At 40.1% G+C, this 26,716-nt stretch overlaps 1 protein-coding gene across 1 annotated transcript in view; it reads right to left on the bottom strand.

Moving 5' to 3' along the window:
* The window catches only part of LOC122984613 (limbic system associated membrane protein), a 194,204-nt gene extending 168,287 nt beyond the window's left edge, over window positions 1-25,917 (bottom strand). The window contains exon 1 of the mRNA XM_044355183.1: window positions 25,496-25,917. Coding sequence (XP_044211118.1) covers window positions 25,496-25,650 — 155 coding nt within the window. The 5' untranslated portion in view covers window positions 25,651-25,917. The remainder of the gene's footprint in view (window positions 1-25,495) is intronic.
* Between the last annotated feature and the right edge of the window lie 799 nt (window positions 25,918-26,716).

The raw sequence follows: 26,716 nt of genomic DNA, 5'->3' as shown, positions 1-26,716 counted from the left end.
GAAACAGAATAAACTGCATTAGACCATCAGTCTAGGCTTACATTTTTTCAACTGGAACACTACACCAATGATATCTACTGAACAGCCCTGCAGGTGCGAAACTGACGCTACAGAGGGTTACCTAGAGTGTCATAATTTGAAGCTTAGGGCCACTGACCGAGCTGCCGACCAAGCTTGACGAGTTGGAATGTGTGTGCATGCATGTAGCTAATCAGCGGGATGAAGTCAAGATCTTTAATGACACCATTAGATGTGTCAGAAACCAATTCATATGCCATCTCCCGAAACTCGTTTCATTATCACCATCATCCACGGAGCTAACACAACCCTTCACAATCACGCATGTCTCCATTGATTAGATCTGTTGCTTCTTGAGCAGTGAATCTTTTTCACTTGTTCTCTAAGGAAAATAAATGCATGAATCACTGAGTAGCTATAGACACACTGGAGAAACCCTTTACAATGTGGATGAGATATGCATAATACAAGGAATAATAGTGAATTTATGCATGCTGAAAAATAATGAGGAAATCCATTATTTATTATATATTACCCTTTTTTTTCATGTCAAGAGACAGCTAATTGAAGGGGTTTTCTTGCGTGTTTGTACTGCAAATAAAAGGCCAATGTGACACATGCATCACATAGTTGTATATTACCTGATACTGTGGTGGCTGAGCACTTCAGCACGTCCTATAAATTAAGGTTATGTATTTAATTAAACACCTACATTACAAGCACACCTTGACTTTCTTCGCTTGCCATCTTGTGTACATAATTTCTTTCAAGTAATTACAAAAGTGTCGACCTTGCTTCATGTTGACAGTTATGGCAGCTGTTGAATGAAAGGAGAAAAAGATTAAGAAAATGTAGATACAACGGCAAACATTATGGGATAAAATCACGACAAGCTTCTATTTTGTGATTTTTCAGTCTTTCGGCTCAGTTTTTCATTTTCTTTCCCTTTCTCTGTAAAACTTAATCCACCAGAGATAGGACTTACATTAGTTCAGTGGAGCAGTACAGACAACACATCAGACAGCAAAACTTAGCAAGTGCTTAAACACCTGCACATATGCTTAGAGGGAAGCGTTATACTGTAGCTATTTCTTTTTGCAAATCTCCAGTTTTTCATTTAATTTTTTCAGCGATTCTTTGAAGCAGTGAACTCTGTCTCGGCAAGATGTTCGATATTGTTTTTCCCCCAAGATCAACGTGAGCCATATCACACTCTGCCACAGTCAAAGAAGAACTATGTAAGACAGAAGAGAAATGAAAAGAAACAGAGCACATTTACAACAGCAGCTAATTAGGATTCCTCTTGGAAGGCATGTCGCACATTGCCACCCAGCGTGAGCCTCCGATGTACAGAGGTTGAAAAAGAGACTGCAGTAAAAAGACCATCAGCAGCTATTTGTCTCTTAACTGGCCTTGAATGTTAAAGTTCAAGATACAACGCATTTTTCATTAACACTATGTCATATTCCCGTGTAAGTAATTGTACTGTAATGAGGCAATTTACTCTTCTTCAAACTACCTCCTCTCCTTCGACACTTGATGAAAAACAGCTTGGAGAGACGTGTCTATGAGGTCCCTCCACTTTGCCTGTTGATGCTTTGGAGCCTTTAGAATAGAAGTTCATGCAGTAATTACCAGAGGTGGGTGGTTTAAGTTTCAGTATGCAAACATTCTGTGCATACGTGCGTCTTTTTGTTTTTTCGCTACTCCAGGCTAAGCAATGAGTGCATTGAGCATGAATGCGCGTGTGTGTGCGTGTCTTTGTATTATATCAGTACCTGTGAAGTTGAAATCACTGTGGAACATTCCCCCGGTGCCCCGCAAAGCTTGAAATGAAAGTTTCCCCTAATTATTGTTTATTTTTAAACTTGAATTAATAAAGCCCCATTTGCCCACAGATATCAAGATACTTTTGCTCTGAAAAAAAAAAAAAAAGAGAAAGACTTGAAAGCACACAGGGAGACGCACACTCTGCAAGTGAAATAAATATCGATATGTTCTCTGCTCTCATTTGCTTGTATGTGTCCTACACTTAGAAAAAGTCAGTAGCATCTAACTAATGAGCTCATGAGTGAATCTTTCAGCACCTGAATATTTGATGTTCCTCTTAATTGGGGAACGTGTGTGTATGTGTAGAGTCTCTGTATGCATACTTAAAGGACAATACCTTTCATAAGAAATATCTCCTGCTGTCTATCTTAACAACTTCATATCTAGCCTAAAGCTAGATGATATCTGCGTGTTCATGTGGGTGTGGCCCTCTCTGTGACGCATGGCAGTGCCTTTGAGCATTCTCTTGTACATATGTGTCCTCCTAAGTCACTAATCCTCTTATTAAATCAACCTTTACCATGCGATTAGTGTCATGTCTGAAACTATCACTTGCAAACGAAAATATCGCAATAGGGCAGAGCACTTGATTCTTTTGGAGGCACGGCACATCCTAAGAGATTTAAGATGCACAGAGAGAGGATAACGAACACTTGACAAACAGGGGAAAAAATAATCACCACTGATTTATGCCTCAAACAGGCTTTACAGTTTCAAGAAATTCATTTATGAGGATGAAAATGGAAAACAGATAATTGGCTGGAGTCCTTCTTAGCCTCTAATGTGAAAGATTGTCGGGTTATGGGCTCTTGAATAAACAAGGATCCTCTGTTGATTGTGGGGAAAAAAATGATAAGAGGTGCTTGACAAGTCTGTAAAAAAAAGTGTTTATTCTATTTGACAAGCTGTGTTGCATGTTAAAATCTCTGCTCATTGGATCCTAATTTGGATTTGACCTCAGGTAATCAACTATATCTGCTTCAAATTGTCATTTGCATGTTTATTGCCTGTCAAAGATTCACAGTATTCTATACGATCAGCTTTCAAGCATGTTGCACTTCTATAGTGATGTCAAAGTGGGTAGGTTACCTTCAACATCTGATGTAAAACCCCTGCTGTGACATCACTGAGTGGGTGTGGCCAACAGAGAAACGCACTTGAACATTTATACCCACAAGCAGTGCAATAGCAGCAGCTTTCAGCCTTATGTGACCTCTTGGTGATTTGCAGAAGCAAAGTATACTGAGAGCAAAATTCAGCATGTTGGCAGCAGACCTCGACACCCGCTACATCCCACCACCCACACTGCACACAGACGGTATAAACACCCTCTTCACTCAACCGTGATTTCTCAGTAATTTGAGTTTCAAACGAAGTTGGCTCTTCTAAAGTAACTAAAAAAAATTCAAGGGAAAGAAAAACGAGGAAGCCCTAAGTGAGAAGAAGGAAGCAAGGGATGTGGAGAGGTGTATGCTGAGTCCAGAGAAAGGTGGTAGAGTATCTGACAGTGCAGGAGGGCTGAGGAATGAGGTCTCCCACAGTCAAAAGCCTTCTAACCCTGACAACCCCCACAAGGCGAGGTTTGACAGCATGCTATTTCTATTATCCATCCTCTCTTTATTACTACATCTGCATGCAGCACGTTCCATCCCTCCAAAGCGCAATATTTTCCTGTGCAATTCAATTTATCATGCACGCATGCTGACAACCACTCTGTCACACAACCACAATGTCAAAACAATTACAGCTCACAGAAAACAAGATTCAGAGTGTGAAGAAGCTCTGCTCTCCACTCAAGCAGCAGCAGCAGACCATTAGCCTTTCATTAGCACAAAATAGCACAGATTTAGAGGAAATGCATGTTTAATTGTATTGTGCTCTGACAAATGAAGAGATATGGTGCATATGGGATATGGCATTCTTGTGTATTTGGTTGGAGAAAAGGATAGGTGTGAAAAGGAAGTCGTTGTGGGAACTTAATAGCAGAGCTATCCATATACTGTACATGCATTTGCATGTGGATGCATGTAGAGTTTAAGTGTGTGCATGACTTTGGAGGAAAAGGGTGTAAATGTGAATATCTAGGCCAGCAGTAATGAGTTTTCAGTCGCTGCAACACTAGCCACACTGTGATCTATTTCTACTGTGCCACTGGAGCTTGCCTGCCTCATACCATACAATATACTGTACATACGTATGGGAATATGCATGCGTGTGTGTGTGTGCAAGTGAACGCCTGAGTGGCTGAATGTGGGAGTGCAGACTACAAGGCGGGGATCCCGATTAACAGAGGGTGTCTGGAGAAGCCAGCGCGAGGATGTTTAATATTTTAATCTTTGAGAGGGGCTGGCATTTGCAGAAAGCTTGTGTCAGTTGTATATTTTTTTACAATCATGTTCGTTAGCTGCAGATAGTTTTATAGTGCAGCACGATGACACTACAGGTAATTTAACAGAAACACACATAATCACATACACAACAACACACCCACAAGCTAAAAAACCAACATGCACTAATCAATCTTATCTGCTCTGCACATGTGCGCACACAGATACACACACTTACAATGCTTATGGGCATAGAGTTGATTAGCAGTAACCTAGTTCAATAATATCCACCACATGTAGGTCAGTATAATCTAGGACCCGGGTGATGTTAATGTGTTTGTGTGTGTGTGTGATCAGTATAATAGGGCTGCAGTAAACCTGCTTGATGGCAAACAGTAGCAGGTCTGCCAGGCCTCTAGCTGGGGCTCACTTTATAGAGGTCAAACGTCATCTGTTCTAACACATCAGAAACCTTTATACTGTATGTACATACACACTCAGATCCATATAAATATCACATACAGTATTAAATCACATCCATGTTATAGAAATTCATATTCATGTGATGATTTCTGGTTGCGACAGTGAGATCAAAACCTCCATTGTTGCCCTAACCAAGTAACGGTAACATGCAGGATAGAGATACCTTGTGTCAATTTTATATCTGGGTCTTTGAAAAGAATGAACTGGCTCTTCAGAACAGGTGTAGCTGATGACACAACAAGATCCAGTTGTCTCATTTGACAACATCTCACAGATACTTACAATTCTCACTGAGTAAACTTCAACATGGCCAAGTGGGGTCATGCCAGATGGCCGGTACACGGTGTTTATGGATCAAAAAACACCATTAGTTTATTTGAAGCTGCGGGCCAGCTGGATGATGATTTCTGTTGGCAACAAGATGTTAAAAGAACGGGAGAAATTTGATGTAGGAGACAGGGGAACTGGGTTTAAGTTGTGGATAAATAATGAATAAGCCCTGGCAGGCCTTGGTTGGCCCTGTAGCTAGAACATGAGCTACTACAGCATGTGGCGGTCAGTGCTTGACAGTTTCACAAAGTTAAGCACAAGTTTTTTTTTTTCTTTCTTTCTTTCTTTTTGGCACAATAGTGACAAGGAGTTTCATTTCCTGGACACTCCGTGTCTTTCTGGTTGCAGGGTAGATTGTCCACTTTTTGTCCGCTGTGTCCTGAGCTGGCCACAGTTCACTGAGGCAGCAGCACTAAATTAAGAAGTGATTTCAAGGGAATTGATAAAAACCTTTGATGAATTGGTGAACTTCACACTCCCCTTGCTGTAGCGAGCGCTAGTTGAGAAACACAGCAAAAGATGAAAGGACAATTTGTACCCGAACCTAGGCGTGCTTAGAAATATGAGCTAGTATAATGAGATTGTCTAAAAATTATCTCCCAGGGGAGGATAAAGATGAAGAACTTCTCCTATTGGAATCAATTAGACCAAAGAGGATTACTGCCCAAAAACCGCTTTTTGTTGTGATGAGCAGATCTTTTTTAATAAAATTAGGGCTGTCAAGCAATTAAAAAAATTAATAGCTATCAATCGCATAAATTTGTGTGGTTAATCGCAATTAATCACAAATTTTTTTTTTTTTTTTAATCTGGTGAAATTTTACCTCGATGAGAGATTTTTCAGTGCAATGATGTTATATTAAGAAGGGTCGACACAATATGCTTCATATAAACATACTTATCATGTTCAGGTAACTGGAACAAGAGAACATTTTTAAAAAACTTCAATTGTGAGGGAGTTTATTCACTCACACACTAGGGCTGTGCAATATTGAACACAGAAAACAAAAAAATTGGACTTAGATTGTAAAATAGACAACACAAATTTAAGACATGTGGTCTCATACTACTACTTACTTTCTTTAAGCTTTTACGCTGAACATCAAGTGTAGTCTGTCATAAATTACCAGGGTTAATGCTGTTGACGTTAGCTGTGTGCTTGGCTTGCATGTGATATTGTAGGCTGGATGTACTCCGGTGATCACTAGACTCAGTCTGACAGTAACTACACACAAAGCAAAAGTTTTAAAAAAGAAGTTTTGAAATGGAAGCTCCCATTCAAGAGACCTTTCTCCATCATCCACTGATTCATAGAATATACAGCAACTCTAATACAATCCGATTCACATTCAGGCTAGACTGGCACACAGCGTTATTTTATTTCCTACTCGCATTCTAAGAGGACCCCCCCCCCCCCCACCCTGCCTCTGACCCTGATATTTTTACCCTAATCCAACAATCTCACTCCTCATGCCTAAACCTAACCAACTTAATCAACAAAGGCAAAGAGTACTAGCCAATCAGAGTCAGAGTAGGGCAAGTCTTCACAGAATGCAAGCAGGAAAAAGGCAGCTTAAACTACAGATGATTCATAGGGTGAACAGAAAAGCAAAGGTTATACTCAGGGCTGATTCATAAAGGTATATTCATACACAGTGATGCAGACACACTCACACAAATACACTCAGTCACTCCAACAAAGAAACTGCCAACAGTGTGATCTCAGTGGTTTATCCCAGCTATAGACTCAGTGGCAACTGTATTACAACTTAACATAAAAGCTGTAACACAGTGCAGTACTGTACAATACAATAACAGTCATTCATTAATTCACACAAACAGTACGCAGTTCTATATACAGTTCTGTGACAGGAGGTGCAGCCATCCTGTCATAAGGGGAAACTAGAGATAAATCACTCAAACACCCTGACATCATGCAAACTAAACAGGACCAGTCACTGCTGGGAATTAAACCCAGGAACTTGTTGCTGTGCTAATGACCAAGCCGCTGCCTTGCCCTCCTTCTCCACTCTCCAGTGCACACCACAGGGGACCCATAAGAACACAAAATACATGCACAGTCCCACTCACAAACGCAGCTTGCAGCACAGAAATAATCTACCTTTCTCCACTCCGTTTTGAGAAAAATAATAATGAAAAAATCAATGAGCATTCTCTGAGGCGGACACACATAGCGTACACACGGAATGGGCAAACACAATACCCTCATCATGTTCAGGGCATCTTAGCCTAGGTTTCTCATGTGATGATAATACTTCCAACATCTGAATTTCACTTGTCGACTGGGACGGCAGCACTAAAAACCCTCATGGGTTTTTAGCAACCTCTTTTTAATTAGGGAACTGGTAACTGCCATTGATGGTAACTTACCTCCTCAGTGGGTGTCAATGACAGTGTTTCCTCTCTGGCCTCACCCTGTTTACCTCAACTGGGATTTTGCTGAAACAAAACGTCAGCCACACTTAGCAATATTTGTTTAGCCTGATGGTGCTCCAGTCTGGTTGACTGTCTGATTGTCTCTCTGACCTACATGTTGTAATTCGGAGGGATTTCCACTTTATAGCACAGACATGCAACAAAAACAGAATGTGCAAATGCACTTACATGTGCACCCACGCATACTTAAAGGACCCACACATACATGCATGCAGGCATTTGTATTATGTAACTAAATTCACATCCACTAATATACTGCATGCACATACATCCAGAACTGAATGTTAGAAATCTTTAACACACTTAAAAAATCTCTATTCAGTTAATGAAGGTCACAGTCTAAAACCAAACATGCTAGCAAAAAATATTGCAGAACAAATACAGTACACATGATGTGGTGTGTGGATAGAGAGTAATCAGATTATATGGAGATTGTCATAGGGGCCAGTGCATCCGGCACTAAGCTTGGCCTGCAGTCACACTCTGATCCCACAGTAGAAAATGCATAAACAGGTTTTGTCTGAAACCTGCCAGCTCTGTAATCAAAGTAGAGAAGAGAAATCTTCCGCATGAGTGTGCCCTCTTATTGAGTTCTTTTTAAAGAACCAAAATAAGAGATGATGCAAGAAACACTTGCGTAATAGCTTTGTTTGTTGTAAGATGGATTCAGGCTTCTTGTTGGCAAAGAACTAATCAAGAAATAGGGCTGCATGGATTTATTATTCTACTCTAAAACAAGGCAAAACTAGTGATCAAGTATAATCAGCTTTGTTGAAAATATGACTAAGACCAAGATACAGTGGCACTGCCAAAAAAATGAAACAGAACTGCAAATGCCATTCTGTGTCAGATAAATGTGTTATTATAGCACTTGTGCAATTGCTTTTACTGCAGTTCCATACAATATATGTGCAAATGATTAAATCTGTTGTATGTGAATCCATGCCATGAGGAATTCAGGTTCTTCTGAAGGTGAAACGAAGGGGCCTGCTTGGTGTCCACTGAGTGCACAAGCCATAAATAATCTGTCAACAAACAAGCCTGAGCAGAGAACAAACATCAGGCTTCCAGCTGTGTGTGCTGCATGCTGTATATGTGTGCATGTTTGCTGACTGTTGGCTGCAGCCCAGAGGATCCCCTCCTCGACAGTGTGACTGAGCCGAGGGTATACAGTGCTGAGCTGAGGGGTCTTAATTGGCAGGCTCCCATGCTGCTCAGCAGTGGGGCGTTGGAGGCTGAAACTCCTGCATGTCTCAGAAGTGGCTTTCCCTTATGATTGATTTTAATTATGGCCTTCTCTGCAAATCCTAGCTTTCCTGGGTGGGCAAGCTAACGTGCCTGGTGGAGGCTTAGATGAGGGGGTAAAGCACAGTAATATGATGTGAGCAGGCGAAAACATAATCACACATACACATACAAAGGGAAACAACAAGTCATTTGCACACACACACACACACACACACACACATACACATACACACATACACACATATACACACACACACACACACACTCTCACACACACACACATACATTTTTTCTCCCCACCCTGTCATTGAATAGTGGATATGGGAGTTTGATAAAACCAGTCAATTAAGGAGGAGCACTGGCTTCCTCTGGAGGAAGCAGAGAGGAGAAAATTGGAGAGGAGCGGAGATACAAGAGGAGGAAAGGTAACAAAATGTAATGTAGGGAGAATGATGGTGCTGATGAAAGGAAGGGACAAGCAATGTACTTGTAAAAAGCTGCGGAAAAGCATTACCAAAATGCCACTGAAAAATGTACATTTTCAGATGTGTCATCGACTAAGCTCAATCATACAAATCTCTGTTTAAAAACGAGCGAAGGATAAGTAAAATAAATTCCCGTGGGGACATCATCCGCTATATATGCGTGAGTGATATAAAGAAGCAGAAGACAAACAAAAGTGGGTGCTTACAGTGAGTATATAGCAAGGAGGACCAAACTATAAATCCAGAGAGGGAAACAGACGCTGGGGGTGCTTGTGAGGTCTGAGAGAGCATTAGACAGAAGTGTGAAAAAGAGCACAAATGGCAGCTTCCACATGTGGAAAATGCATTGCCTGGAGCACACTGACATTTCCACCCACTCAGTGATCAATCTCTTTCTTCTCTCTCTCTCACACCCTCCCCACATCTCTCCTCACTATGCCTCTCATCACTCTCTCTTTGCCAAATCATATCAGGCTGATTTCTTTTCAAGTGCCAGCCTGTGTGTCATAGACAAAACTGGCATCATGTCTCTTTGTTTTCCGTAATGAGGTGGAACAAAGGTTAAGTGTATACATTATGTTTTCAAAAAGCCTTGCATTGGGGTTCTCCGTTAGTAACCAAACCAAGACACCTGGCAGATGTTGGCAACTTGGGGACTGACCATTCTGCTGCATTAAATCAGCCTTTCCTCACTTGCTAACTCTTCCTAGTAGTATTGTGTTTCTGACAGTAACATCTATTTAAGCCCTGAATGTTATATCACTGTTAAATGCACACTACGCATATGAATATAAACACACACATGCACTTGAAAACACACTTTATAAAGGTATTCAAGCTCAAAATCAAATAAATGTTTTGTTATCTGATAAATACAGACGTGCACACAAGTACAGCAACACAAACAGAATCAGACAAACATCAGTCTGGAAAATGCAGTGAGCCCAGTTGTACACACACACACACACACAAACCTCTTTGTCAACGGTACCATCAGAAAGCAGCAGGCATGCACTTGGAAACATGTCCCTCAGGTTGTGCCTCTTTTGTCTCGGCTGTGATAGTGTGTCTCGTTTCTTGTATCCTGTGATCTCTCCCTCTGTTTCTCCTCACAGCTTACAAACACAACATTTATCACTCTCTTTCCGCCCTCCATATGCTGGATTAACCAGCTCTGAATCAGAGATAAGTCAGGCAGTATGGAGCCGTATATCGTGCACCATGTCAAACTGTTTTTAGACTCATGGAATCAATAGACTTCCTTAAGATAAAAGAGTTTGCTGATTTTTTTTTTCTCCACCTGCCTGCAAAAGAAAATTCAAGTTCTCGGGTTGTGGCATGCCATCACGCTAAATGATGAAGGTCTCTCCTGGTATATTTTAGTCTTACTGTCAATAAAGTATTGTGGAGGCACAGTGCAAAGCACTCGACTTCTTCCATGGTACGGCTCTTACATAATCAAAACAACTGAGAGTTGTGACACTGTAAAGGAAGGAATCACTGGGGTTCACAGACCCTTTGTTTTATAATCAAATCATTCCCACTCAACTTGACATCACTGATCCCTTCAATAAGTTTCCTTGCAATGCTGGTACAATCCAACCCAACAGTGTTGCCACAGTGACTGACATACGCTTAGGGAATTGGAAATTAAGTGGATTGCTAAATTTAGTGGTTGCTGATAAGACATTTCTGACTGAATATATTGTTCTTACAATATATAGAACTGCAGGAACAAGGCCACACAAGTTTTGGTAAAGTAGTACCAACGCATTCCTTCCTTTTGATTTGTACTCTGTTTTGCAGAATAGCGTCGACTTGTAGCTCAACAGCAGCACTAGATGCAAAACCTAAGAGCTTAAAGGCAAGCTAATTACACTGTATTTTTACTCCTGCAAATAGATATTGGCCCGAGGACAGAGAGAGTAACTGCATTAATTTTAATCTTAATGTATTGATTAAAAACTAAACCTTCACCTTCTACTGTATGTCCTTTTTTCAGGTTTTCACAAGTGCCCCAAAACAATTCATATGGTTATAAATGCATCATTTCTGGGGTCATTGCTGAGGTCTTGGGTGACACCCTTGAACTAGGATTTGTTCCTGCCTTTCTTTCCACCTTGCTGCTGAAATAGATCTTGTAGTAAATGCTCAAATGATAAATGGTGGCAAAAAAATGTTTGGAGCAATTCTATTTAAGCAAAAATGATGTAAATACACCACAGTCAATCAAAAATTACATTAATGACAGAATTCCTCTGCTAATGATAATTGGGAAAGTTCATTACCATAATTAAAATGTGAATGACAATTTATTCGCACCACTACCATGATCATTATTTTCATTATTGTCTTCCCCCACCGCTATTGCCATTATCATCACCATGGCCATCATCACTTGTCCCTCACTTTTCCATACATAGGGTTAAAGTCCTAGTAATTACTACAGTTTCGAACAGCCAGAGAGGCAGCAGAGAATGTAGAGGATTGTGGTTATAGGTCTATCATATGTCCTTGGGGTAATGGGAACAATGGCTACATTATACTTTTTTTTTTTTAAATCTCTAAACTTTCAGAAGTAGCTTTTGATGAATGAATCGCATAATGTATCATGGGAGAAAACTGTAGGGACTCCTGGAACTTTTGGGTTGTATCTTCAACTTTTCATCACTCAAAGTCAGCCTTTGTAAAACTACTGCGTTACATAATTCTGGAAAGCTCCACGCTGCTAACGGTTTCTTCATACTGAGTCTCTTCAAAATGTGTCTAAGAAACAACACAGATATGGTGCAACGGGCCGTAACTGCTACTGAAAGTCTAGGACAAGGAGCAGAAAGAGACAACCTGGGGGAAAGCACTTTGCTCACTCAGAAAGAAAGAGTAAAGGAAAGTAAAAAAAAAAATGCAGCTGGTGCATATGCATCTTTAGCTGGGCCCTCTGAAACACTTCTAGAGAGAGGCAGCTTGGTATGTGGCCAAAAAACACATATTTCACCATGAAAAGTTGCGGTAGAAAGGCAAAGCTGAAAAATATATACAAAGTAATTGGAGGACAAGTGAAGCATACATAGAAACCAAAAAGAAGCAGAATCACTGAAAGTATTGAGTAAACACATTTAAAAGTTTTCAAGAAAAGGTGTTTTGGTCGATTACCCAAAAGCTATTCTCTGAGGAGCCAAAATTTCCATGATGCCTGTCCATGACAGATTTACATTTTTAAAAGCAGCTTAGTTTCAGACAATTGAGAAATCAAAATAAATAGAGAGCAAAGGAGAGCAGCGGAGACTAGACAAATTATAAACAGAGTAAGACTGGAAGTGTGATGTGCATGAAGCAGAGAGCACAGCAGGGGACTGGAGGGCTAGTTTTAAAATACTGAGAGCGAAGCTGAGAATGTTCTTGTACAAACATGACACACTTAGTTGCTGGACAACTAATAGCATATCACAAAAGAACCTCAGGAGCAAATTCACCGAGACGGCACAGCAAGGGAGATCTGCATGTATTCCGCATATATTCATATATTCTGACTCAGTTGCTTGAGTTAAGATTTTTTTTGTCTTATTTGCTAAAAATGGTCCCATTTATCACCAGTCATGAGCACAAAATGTGTGATTCACTTTAAGGCTAAGCCAGCAAGGCTAGTCCTAAATAACCATTTGCATTGGGATTGTTCAAGGATGAAAAAGCCCTTTCGTTTCCTTTCCTTGCCTGACAACAGCCATTCTGTACTGCTGAACTCTTTGCATAATGTCTTCATGCCACCGTGAGTAACATCTACATAATTCAGGGGAAGTTAGAGCGTTGAATGACCTCACCTTAAAGTAAATGTTATATTGTCAAAATAATGAGATTTGCATACTGTAGCATTTCGTTATGCAAGTCTCTGACAGGCACTGTTAGAACACTTTCCACTCACTGTGTACAGCGAGTGAATAGCATACCTATCCAATGTTGTCACTTTGGCAGAAGTCGTTAGTGAATGTGGGCTTCAGTCTGAATCTGAATAAAAATAGAGGGGATTTACGTCTAATACTTGGACAAGCCCTGCTACTGAGTCAATCCTAACAGAAAGGTATTATAGAGTGACAATGAGAGGTTATTTGGTTTCTACAAAATCAGAACCCTTTTTTGTGCTATAAAATGCCTTGAGAATTTCACAATTATATTGATAAAAAGAAAATTGTATTGAAAACTATTATTATGCAGAGAGCATAGTGGAGAGTATAAAACATGTCGCCTCACTCCTGAACATGGTTTTTGGCGAAAGTAACTACAATTCTAAAGTCAAATCATGTGAAACCATCAGGTGTTGTCTGTTGCTTCTGGAGGTTCTTCAAAGAGATGTAAAAGGTCATTTTAAAGATCCCCTCCAGACATGTATTAAGACATATAAAAATGCTCTGCATGTAACAATATTGTGTGTCTGATATGTTTTTTTTTGACAAAAAAAGTATAATTGCCACGTTAAAACCCCCTAAAATGGCATCTACTCCTTCTCCTGCCTTAAAAAATCCATAATCTCTGAATATATAAATATGTTTTTTTCAGAAGTTTAACTGTTTGACAGAAGATGTCTTCTTCACTGTAAAGTCAATTCTCAGTGTTTGTGCACTGGAGACTTTAAGTTTCCATATCATACTTTTGTGGATTGAATATTGGATCAGGATTGACTTCCAAACTAGTTGTGATGTCACAAATCCTGCTCATAGGCCCGCCCCCTAAAAATGAGATTTTCAATGAGCACAGAGAAACCTTCCACTTTCAGCAGATGAATATGAAAACAGCCTTCTAGTGTGGAGTGTGTCCACCAGCCCTTTTTAGTGTATTCTGTCACAGCTGATGGGATAACCATAGAGGTTTCTAATCCTTTTAACCCTGGTACAGTGGGCTTCTCACATAGCTGTCAGTGGCAAACACACACATAAACATGAGAAAATGGACACACATCCAAACACACTGAACACACAGACACAAGTATAAACACAGACGCTCTACATTCTTCTCCTCGCTTCTCTCGGAACAATGCACGTGCCAAACATATCGCACAATTCACAACAACACCATCCTCTCCTATGATTTATTTTTGACAGCCTTTGTTGCAGGGATATAACAATTGAATGAAAATGCCCTCAGTAAATAAACCAGACATTATTTTTGAGCAATGGCTTATAAGAATCTGAACCGAGTCGTGGTTAAATAGGCTGAGCGGTTTCCTTCCTTTGTTTCCTCTCTGTTTGAAGACACAAAGGAAGGCTGTTACTGCCATCTCTCCAAGGGACTGTGTATTTGTACTTGGCCACCTGTTCCTAGTCTTTGGGTACAGTGTTTACTTCAGGCATACCACATTGCATTAAGTCCTCCAGCATTGTGCAACAAAGCAATAAGATGCAAATGTCGGCAAACTCCTGCATTTCAGGGACTGCAATAATTAAGCAAATCAAAAATTCAAACAACTTAAATAAACTTTTCAAGCATATGGATGTTCATTTTACAAAACACAGAGTATGGCTCTGTAAACTAAAAACTACTCTGTGTGGATACAACAAAGCAGTGACTGGATACCAGTTTTCATTTCAGCAGAATTTTGCAAAAAAACAATATATTCAGCAGAATTTCTAAACATGGTATGAAAACACACACTGCAGGTTATTAACCACAGCTTTATTTTTAAGATTTTATTTACTTTCTCCTGTTTCACTGATGTGCTGCCAAACAAATACTGGCAAATGCCACCTCTTGGCCTCAGGTGAAGGGAGAGGCTTTTCCACGACAGTTTTTTTAAATGTGAGCGCACAACATCAGGTAATAATGAATTAGTCAGGCTTGCTATGTACTCCTGTGTCAGACCAAGCTCATAGGTGGCAGCTGACAAGAAGGCTTTGTTGAGGGTCAGTGGTGCATTTTTTAAAAGGCAGAGGAAGGTTATGAATGGGGGGCTTTCAGTAATCAATACCTAAACTACTCACTAGGGGACTTGATTTAATTGGCCGTAATCGTATACCATGCCTAGACACAAGTGAGATTTAGTAATTGAAAACAATGTTGCTCCATTGGGCGGAGGATTAAATTGAATTGAATGGGTATGATTAATGGCTAATGAGACAAGCAACACTGACTTCATTTTCTCTTTTTTCATTTGTCAATGTGAATGCTGAAAAGTTAAATCTAATAAGCCTGTACTGTGTGAACTGAAAACAGGTATTCCAGCTAAACTTTTTACAACTGACATTTTTATGCTGTATAAGTCAGAGGGGAACACAGAACAAGTAGGCCATGGAGTCATCTCCATTTCCTGAAATGCCAAATGCTCAAGAGAGAAACTCTACTTCATCTCCCGCACCTTTACCACTTCATATCTTTGATTCTTTTGAAATGGAAAGTAAAACTCAGTAGGATAATGCAGCTCAAAACACACTTTCATTAAGACTTACATCACTTACAGCACGTTTTTAAATCAAATCTATGTGTCTTCTCAGTGCAAACAACATTTCACTGGTATTAGTATTAGTGCAGAATATGGGTACAAAGGCTGCCTCAGTCATAATGAACAGTATACGCTCTTTTCATCACACCAATTCAAATTTAACATGGGATTATCATGTTGATGCCTGAGCACAACAACACGTAATTTAAAATAGCGGTTGATCTACTGAGGCAGCAGAGTGAAATCAAGAATGTCTCGAATACACTTTTATGACAGCTGTTAAAATGCAGAATTCCTACATAATCTACATGCTGACATTACATGATGTGGCAACAGGAAATAAACTGTTTTTCACAAGCACAGGCACTTGTTTATTTGTTTGCTTTTTTTTTCGATAAGAGAAGCTGCCGCCATCCCTAGAACCTGGCTGTTTTCCCTCACTTGCTAATTGCTTCCAAAGGACTTCGCAATGATGGAATTAATCTTAACAAACTCATTTATACTCAAATATAATCATATTTCATGTTTCCTTTGCCCTCTTTTCCATCTCTTTCCATCTTTTACAATCTTCAAAAATATTGAAATTTCATAGTCCAACCAATTATGTGTTCAAGTGTTTGCTATTCTTGTCTTACTCAATATATACTAAATGGATAAAGAAAGAAACAAAAAATAAAATAAAATAAAATGCTTCACACAGATGTTTGGCAATTTAGTTTGTGACTGCAGCCTGCACCATGTTGTGAAATTGTAATATTCCATGACCACCCTCAGCTATCTTATGCTTAATTTTGATAGGATCATCATATCCTGCATTATAATTAAAGGATGATAACAAACCACTTGAATAGATTTTCCTGGTGATTATGAGAACCCCACTGTCCATTGTCTTTGGAGAAAAACCTTGGTGATGAGTAGCAATTGGAGGTTTTTCAGTTTTGAGTAAGAAAATGATATTCGGCAAGTATACTGTTATCATCAATACCATTGCCTACATTTGACATTTAGAAAAAAAAACTGACAGGACATTGAAGTGACTGACAAATATAGTTGTCAAGGAAAGGGTTTAATAGTCACAAAACGCTATTCATATTGTTCATTATAGTGTAGAATGTGCATGCCAAACCATAAAGACAAAAATTAACAAACTACTCTTTTGTGCTGAAATATTTTGTAGTTCAGTGTGTAGCATGTCTGCTGATTGACTGTTCTGCGTCCAGTATATAGCATCTAATAACACCTGATCACATATTGCTTCTGTATATTAACAAACTACACACTGTCAGCAATTGCAATGGATGACATTAGATTACAATATATAACATTAACATTACAATAATATTATATAATATAACATTACAATAATCACTGAGTGCTACAAATTCACTTTGTATGCGACTGCCACGAAGTATAGCTGACTTTTAGCATTGTGGGTGGTGATACATGGTCCCCTTTGGGTGTGCTGTCACTATAGGAAGTCACTGCAGTGTACTGTAATGACGCTGGTATTTTGACGCTTGCCATTTAGTCAAACAATAGCACACTCTAGATCTTGACAGCTCCTTTGTTATTCAGTACAGAGTATTGTTTGTGGCATAACAAATAATGGTGTTTTGAGGAATGTTAACGGGGGATTTTCCATTATGTTCCTTTATTGTGCTGATGGCACTGATTATTGTTACTACACTGAAACTCGGCTCAGCTTGGCAGGTGGTGGTACTGAATGTTGGTGTTCACATTGCTGTGAAGCAATTAGTTCAGGGACTATAACCTAATAAATATAATGCATGTCTCATGATGGTGTGTCAACAGCCTGTGCAGAGCAAACACAAAAGACCAGCATCTGTATTTGAGAGCTGACCATGCAGAGTAATTAATACATGAAGGTAAGTGATCACTGCCAGTACAACAGTGTGCCTGCAGGGCAAGCGTAATTTTTGTGTGAAATTCATTTGTTTTTACTGGAAAACAGACAAATATTAATTAAAATGTCAATTAAAAGTCAATGCAATTGCACACTTAATAGAATGAAACAATAATTAATAAGTTTAATAAATTGTTACTCACCAACTACATAAATAGATAAATGTAATGGTAGGATAATGAAAAACAAACAACATAAACTGCCAATTAAAGTGCCAATGTGATACATATGCGCTGCCCTCTAGTGGCCTAAGAGGCAGACAATAATTAGTTCATTAAGAAAACTTAAAACCGCAATGTACAAGTCATTTTAAACTATGATAAATGATAAAAACTGTGAAAAGTACCCTCACATTGAATACCACATTTCAAAATAATAAATGACTCATCATATAACTTTGAATAACATGGCACCAGGAGCTAACTGTGCCAACACATTGATAGAGCTCTTATTATCCTGTCTCATGACATTTTTCCTATTTTGCTAGTAAAGCAGGTGAAGATTGCTGTCTAGGTTTGCCACAGTGAAAACTATCATCCAAATCCTGGCATCATGGCTCATGAATGACCGTATAATTTAAATAACCATTATATTTTGCTTTACTGACGACATTTAAGAAAAGTATATGTCATCTACATGTACAGCAAGTGTCAATAGGTCAGTAAGCAGAATTTTTGCTGATCTTGGAGGAGATGGGAGGTAAACAATGAGTGTGCTAATCCAGGACTATACTTACTGAAGGCCTCTAATCTGCTTTAAAGCCATGTGGATTTACAGCTGCAGGGACGGGAGTCATCACAGCTCAAACCCACATGTTTCAGCTTTAATTTAAATTCATCCTGACCAACTGAATTGAAAATGTGTTTAACCTGCTTTCACAGTTGCAGCTGAACTGACTTCAACTTGGGCACATTGATTCTATTCATTTGCCCCACTTCATGTCAGGGGTGACACAGGGCTGCTTGTGGATATTTTTACATTTTAAATTCAAATCCCTGCTTTGTTCTCTTAAGTTCTACATAACAGCTAAATTGCTGCAAACTGGTTGGTTAATGGCAGTCGAGATTGAACATTCCAGTAAAGAGCTGTACTGATTTTGTAATTAATCACGATGCAACACAAGTAATGACGCTGAACCTCTAAAAGATGAAAGCTCCATTACAGTGACAAGGCCTGAGTGAACAGTAGAATATACTTGTACAGTACATTACTTGAAACATGACCTTTAAGTCTACATAATTTTTATTACTACATCTTAGGCTTTGGCAATAAAACAATAGCGATATGTACTGGTGATAGACGCTTCATCAATAGCAATAAGAAAACTGCTCAATAGAGTTAAATATAGATAGTTAAATGCATTACACGCAAACCACCATGAAAGCAAACAACGAATACGCAAAGTTCGGTTACAAGAACAAACCCCAAGTGTGCCTATCATATCCCTTGATTATGGAGCGTGCTACAAGTGACACGCAAATAGCCCATCATTTAACAGGTGTGTCATTCGGTTGCACCATCAACATGTGACACAACAACAGAAACAGTGTGGACTGAGAAATGAGTGCAGACAGTGAGGAAATTTTAATGTATTAATATTAGAATTATTTCCTGTGCCTTGTTAAATAAAGTGGTTATATTCAAAGTAAGGTGGTTAAATTCAACTGTTTTCCTGGTCTTTATTTAAAAAATAGGTCATTAAAAAATATATTATCGACATCGACTAAAATGAAACATTTTATCGTGATACATTTTTCAGCTAAATCGTCCAGCCCTACTACATCTAATGTAGCTCTGTAACACCAATGTTTTAAGGTTTTCTGAGAGCAGTAAGAACACTCTTCCACTCCACTTCCACTGCCATCGCCTATAGGTAGCCAGAGGCTGTGAGAAATTGCTGAGTAGTTTAAATATGCACTTAGAGACAGTCTGGCCTGCCCAACAAAAGCCTGGGTAAAGAGGGAAATGGAGTGGAATTGCTTTTAGGGAAAAGCATTGCTTTAATATTCAGTTGTATCAAAAAACATTCCAGGCCTCAGTTCTTCTTATTGAGTTAGACACAGGAAAAACATGGTGAAAGCACATAATGAAGAGCTCAGAGAGTCCTGGTATTTTTTGGGAGGATGAACCACCGAACATCACACTACAGGCTGAAAGCATATCTCGTTGGGAGCCTTTGAAAGAGGACCAGACAGCTCACTGAACTGTATTGAACTATGAGTTTCAGATGAGAGCATCAGAACTCTGTTCATCTGCTATGTCAAAAGACTTCACACTGTCTCTGCAGGCCATTTATTCAGATCCTACTGACCAAGATGAAAGCCTCTGGAACTTCTGATTACTCAGAGCTGTTCCAAAAGACTTCATAAAACTTTGCTGACTTGGCAAAATATCAACCAAAACCCATGTCCCTGTGCCCCTGAAGCCTTCCCCTCACCTCTGCTCTGTCCCATGCCAAAATTGGGACAAGACGATAATGACCCAACTGGCAGCCACTCAGCTCCCCCACTGTAGCATCATGAGTGGAAATGAAATTGATTTGAAAATCCTACGTCGGCCCGGGCTGGAACAGAAGGGATTATTGTGCTGATTGTACTAATACTGTGTCCCTGCCCTCCCCCCTCCCTCCCACCCTAATTCTACCCATCATACGCCTCTCTCTTTCCTCTGTTTGTGTAACTCTTCCTTGGTAAGTGCTCTTTGGCCATCACTCTTTCCTTTTTTTCTCTATCGTCCTCTTACTGCTACCTCTTTTTTCTCCCCTTTCTCTGGTCTGACTTCATGTTCACTCTGCGAATCAGGTTGAGACAGCACAGCTGGACACTTCAGTGCTGGCAGAGGGGGGAAAAGAGAGGGGGAGATGTGGGGAGGGAGATGAAGAGATAGAGGGACTGAGACATGCCTAGGGAGGCTCCAAACTGCAAAAAAAAAAAAAAAAAAAAAAAAAACCCAAAAAGTAGCACTCAGATCAGATGAGCTGTAAACAGAGATACAGGAACCCCCTGGGGGACGGACATCCCAAATTATGTTGCACTGTTGCTGTCTGCCCAGAAATACAGAAATTGATCTGTTTCTCCTCCCTCCACTTAGAATACAGCCTGGACTGTATTGTCCACACTATCACCTTACCAAATCTTTGTACTATCTGTGAAAATGAATATCTGCACTGCACCTCCATCATAATTTAATGTGACAGCAGGAAATGTTGATTACCTGTTCTATGCAAGAGTGGTGGAAATAAACACGATACTTGCATGGATGTGGCCATGTTTCCATATAGACTTAACTGTGTCTTTTAATGTTTTATGACAGTGTTTTCTATTAGTGTCCATTCAATTGCATTAGTGTCAACCTTGACATCTTTGCTTTTCACTAGGGCCACACTACTTCCTGTATTGGCACAGAACTTTGCCATTAGACCACTGTACATTTGTCCAACATAATTTGGAATACTGACCTTAACAAAAGGACTAAATTGTTTTCAGATAGTTCTTATTTTCTTAGTGAATGACAAATGTAATGCATTTACAAATTCAAAATAAAAGTCTAATACACCTGTGTACAATATTAGCTGTTAAGATTCAAAGCAGGAAGAGACAACTGGCTATATAATGGATAGGGCACAATATTTATCCTGCAATGTCATCATAGCACTTTCTAATCTGATTTGCTGAATTTAATTAAAAATATGCTTTTACATGCCATATCTTGCCATCAGCACTGTAACTATGATTGGGAATATGTCAGCAAATTTGAGAATTTTTATCATAAAAAGTAACAGCATGATATTGGCTTATATAGCTTGATAAAATAGTGATCGAGAAGTTAAAATAAGTATACACTGTTTTCTCAAAATTGGTTCTAACATATTTCATTTTGTATTGTAACCTTCAAAAATGGCTCGCAGATTTATTGCGTGCTTTCAATACATGTGTTGTTGGATTGGTAGACTCTGTCAATTACTGTGTTATAGAAATAAATTATCCATTTTCGACATGGTGTATGCTGGGAATATCAGCTCATTCTCAACATCTGGAAAGTCTTTATTTCCATGTTGGAAAAGCACTGTTCTTTGGAGTGTGGTTAATGCACATCACAGTACTCAAAGACACATCAGCCATCAGAGTTCAATAGTTGAGGTTTTAATAATGCAAATGAAAATAATAGTATTCACGAAGGCAGTGTGAATTGTATTAGAACTCAAATTAGAATAACATAATGTCTTATGTAGTGTCTGAGCCTCTAGCAGATTTCACACATAATATCTGGTTGACTCAAATTAAAGGCAGAGTTCTGGGGTAAATTTTGATAAAGATCCTTTGGGGCAAAGCACAAGTGCAGAATCATCTTCCCAGAAAGTAACAAGTCAGACAGAGTGTATTGTCAAATCGCAGATAATTGACTCAGAGGAGAGCAATCACACAGACTGTGTCATTAATGCTTTAATAAGCAATTGTCAATTATCAAGGCTTTGTCTGACATTGCAACCTTCCCCTAAAGGCCACTGCATAGTGAGGGAATCAGAAAAAAGCAATTAAAAAGTAAACTATTGTGACACAGAAATGACTTGGAGAAACGTGGAAAAAACTTTCTTTTTCTTCTCCTCAGATTCATATTGTGACTTGGCGAGGATGAGAGGGGTTTGATTTCACTTGTTGGCGTCATCCTTGTAAAAAAAACAAAAAAACAGTCACCATGGAAAGGGGCTGTGAAAAATGGGGTGTTTTTCAGTGACCTAAATCTTGTAGGTCTGAAACAGGACTGCTGGGATACAGACCTAGATTTAATATGCTGGGACTTGTGTTCATGCTTTTCAGGGGCAAATGTCACTTCAAGCAGACAGAAATGATCAGAAAGTCCCCCTATAGAGCAAGAAAACAACTTGGGTACAAATGTAAGACCCAAATAGCCTGTAATCTTTGAACTCAGTAAAGAACCACCAGATCATTAAAATAGAAGAAAACTCAGGATGCACCTAGCTGACTTGGTTACTTCAGAGAAAAGCATGTTACACGAGACCATATAGGAATCCGAACAAACTATGTTACAAAACCAGGTATGTTTGTGGAGTTTAATCCCACAACCTACTCTACACAAAATGAGCTCTAACTCACTTCACACTGCAAACTATAGTGTGAAAATCTTTATGTAAGCCAGTCAAACATACTGGTGCCTTCAAATGAGTAATCTCTTTCAGATTAACCCACTGAAGACCTGCTTAGGCAGAGGGGTTAAAAGGTTAAGAGTAGCTAAATCTTGACATCCGAAGCTGACTTAAAGGAGAACAGCCTACCACTGCATTTCAGTCTAGTGAGGTAGAACACAAGCTCGTAAAAATCAATTTAGATGCCCTGCTGTTCCCTATAGGCGCAAACAGTTGGTGGAGATATCCGTCAATATTTGGTTTATGCTCACTTTTGATAGAGTCGAAGTGAGAATGAGATTCTGCGAGCAAAGCACTGTGTCACAATATGCAGACTTGTGTCTCTTTCACAACAAAGTATTGGCAGATTATTGAATGCATCTAAAAATGTCTTATATATGCATATATCTGATCTGTAATGAATATTGCTCCTTTAAATGTGCATTAAATATTCTCATAGCATCATTTACATAGCTATTGTAAAGCTTAAATATTCATCTCTGACACCGGATTTCACAGTGAGCCACAATAGTGCTGCATATCTGAAAGTTTTAAGCACGAAGACAGAGACTTTGTTTGTTTATTTATTCAGCATGACACAGTTCTGGGCCCCTGGTAAAAATAAATTTCCTTTCTTATTTCAGTAGCGAGGCCTGCTGCTGTGTGTTCTATCACAGCGGTTGTTTGGCCACATACTGTTTCTCTACTCCAGCATCTCTCCCCTTGTGCCATGAATGTCACGACTGCAGCCACAGGCTCCACTAAAGGAGCACAGGCTATATTACACCCCCAGGTCACCAATATCCCTTCAGCCTTCACAAAAAACAGCTTATGGAATCAGATACACTGTGTAGCTCGACAAATTACTAGCCGACGGCCTCCCACCCCTGCTCAAAGTTCACGCATTTTAGCCCTCGTGGTTTTTTTTTTTTTTTTTTCTCTCTCCCCCCTCGTATCCAATTTGTCAGGTGGAAACTGGGTGTGAAAAATGGCTGTGTTTTTCAATGGAGCCACAGGGGTCTGAGTTGCAGTTTATCGTTGTGTGACTGACAATAATATAAGACTGATCACTAATGCCAACAAGATGCATTATAAACACCGAATTAATTACGACACTAGGTGAGTGATTGCCACAGACAATTACACAGAGATAATTTATCAGACATAATGGTAAAACAGTGGACTTATGATGCAAGTGTTTTCTTGGAAATGAGAATCTAATTTGGCTCTGGCTGAGTGCAAAGCCTGCCATCACCTTTCAAGGAAAGAGACTGACTGGGTGACTAAACGGCTGAATATAGCAAAGACGTACTCAATTGGATTTGGAAAGTGAAACAAATAGCTGTGACCCCCGGTGAGTTCACCGGTAACTCAGTCAATTGACTAATTTGATCAGCAGGTACCTGAATGGATGGCACCTGTTTGCAAGAAGGAATTCATTAAAGGGATTTATTTCTTTTGTGCGTGCGTGAACATTCGTGTGTGAGTGTGTGTGCACCTAGAAGTCAGTTCAGGGCACATGTGAGGAAATGTGGCTGCGTGTACGTTTGTGTGTCTGTGCCTGACAGGTTGTGTTAAAGGTCTGACTATCCCATAGGCCTAATTGCATTCTATATTCTTGCACTCATTAGACAAGACTGGGTGGTGATACTGTAAATACAGCATAAAAATGGGGAGAGGACAGAAAGAGGAGTGAGAGAGAGAGAAAAAATCAATGTGATTGAGTGTTCTGTGTGCAGCCTATTATACCTCTGGACTTCCCTACATCCCGTTCCGAGAGAGAAGGGAGGGGGGGGGGGGGGGGGAGCTGGGGCTTGAGGGGAGGTAAAGCGCCTTGTTTACAAAAAAAGCACCAAATCTAAATCCCCTTGCATTTTATAGCTTGCCACACACACACACATACACACACACACACACATGGCTCAGATCACGTGGTCACTGACATCTGCCCAGCAGTATCACAAAACCAGAGTTGGCAGCTTGTATTGTCTGGGAAGTGATTAAGTAGGCTGCGAGGCTATTAGACACAAAAACTGACTCCACCTAACAGACAAAACTGGATTTGGAGGCTGGAGTTTTGTATGCATGAGGCTGCAAATAGGTGCGTATGATAATTAAGTTTTCCCCTGCAGGCTGCAATTAATATTTTCTAAACATCCCACAGCGAGTCGTACAGCTAAACAAGAGTGCACTCCTCTCCTCGCATCATCCTCTTCTTCCACTGTGTCTAAAATCCCCTCCATTAAAGTCCTTGCCATTAATCCACGCACAAACATCATCTGCGGACACCGTGACGCACTTCGCTTTATCAAGAGATTGTTGAAAGAAGTAAAAGAGGAGCATCGGTGACCACAGCTTCGGTCCTCTGTGCGTCATGTGAGCGCAGGCGTTTGAGCTGTCTAGCGATGTAGATCCCTTAAAAGAGGAATGCCATATCGCTGCAAAACTATAGCCTGCTTATGTCTGTGTATGGATAGGAGATATGAGATTATCAGATACTATAAACTCCTTGACGACACGAGTCCCAAAATGAGTATTTTAGTACTATAAGAATATCATAATGCCAGGACTGGTTGGTGAGGTAAAAGTTGGAAAGATAAACATTTACTTCTCTGTAATCTTGGAGGAGGGGGGTATAACTTCTCTGCAATGAGATCAAGGCGAGATCATCTTAAATTATTGTGCAACATCAAAATAATCTTCGTCAACTGATCACCTTTGGGAGTGCGATCTGTACCTCCCGCAGCTGCCTGCTGGTGGGGAGGATGCTGCCTGTGCCTGTGAGGGACCCGGGAGGAGAGGAAAGTTGGAAGATGAGTCTTACCTTATAATCGCTGTGTCGCCCTGGCGGACGGTGATGTTGTCGGTTGCCCGCTGCATATCCACACTTCGGACGGGGAATCCTGTGGGGATAAGACATAGCAGTCTGAAAAAAGAAGCCTGCAATTGCCTCCAACACGATTTACGTCCGACTTGCATTTTAAAGCACAGGAGCGCGCGTTTCGTGAGCTATAGATCCAAGGGTAAAAGGGAGGGAGGTAGGAGAGTACTTGTCCAGACTTCTCGAAAAACGTGGGATGCCTTTAGGTCCAAAGCAGCCCGGAACTGATAGGTGATAAGACTTTCCTAAAATACTTTTTGGGGCGAAAACGTGCGGTGTTGTGCGGGGTCCTCGCACTATAGTCCACTGATGCGTAATGCTCCCCGCGTAAAGGGACGGCACAGCCAGCAACGGCGATGGAGAGAGGCAGGCTTCTGCTCAGAGTCTGGGAAAATCACCCCCCCCCCCCACCTCCCCTCTCTCTCTCTCTCTCTCTCTCTCTCTCTCTCTCTCTCTCTCTCGCTCTCTCTCTCGCTCTCTCTCTCTCTCTCTCAGATTATCCAGCCGTCTGACTGTGATGCTCCCCTTATTGGTTGTCAGGACAACAGCACCACCTGAGGTCCCTTTCAGTGAGACACAACTGAGTGAGGACTGAGAAATAAGGGCGAAAGGGGTTTTAAAAAATAGGATGTTGAGTTGTTTTTTTTTTATATTGCCCAATAGCATAAATGCTTTTTGTGTATTTGGAAACAAGTCCCAAAGATAGACAGTGAAGTGGCCAGTGGGCAAAATAAAAATGAAAACCTCCAATCCTGAGCAGGTCCACAGGTGATGATCGATACAGAGCTATGTGCTCGTACCTCCCTGGAGGTGAAGCAATGCAGAGAGACATTTTCCCATTGGGGATCCCTACAGTATCACATTATAATTAGTTTTCAAACAAAAGCAACTGCTCACAGGTATCCAGCTATCTAGAGCAGCCACCCCCTTGCATTTTCACGGCAAGCAGATTCACATTTGACCAAAAACCCTCCAGTGGAAAAGGCTTTCTGTAGTTAATTATGATTTAGTGTGGAAGATTACATAAGTTCAGTGTGCTGTAAGGTCAGGAGTAGTGAAACCTGTCAAACAGAACTCTAACAGTCTTTAACTTCTAGTGTGAAAACTATAATGTTGAAATTGTAGAGTTAGTATGTTCACAGTGTAACCACCCTCAAAGACTTT

This window comes from Thunnus albacares, chromosome 6 (assembly GCF_914725855.1).
Source record: "Thunnus albacares chromosome 6, fThuAlb1.1, whole genome shotgun sequence".
NCBI lineage: Eukaryota > Metazoa > Chordata > Actinopteri > Scombriformes > Scombridae > Thunnus > Thunnus albacares.
This window is presented reverse-complemented; position numbering and strand designations above follow the sequence as displayed.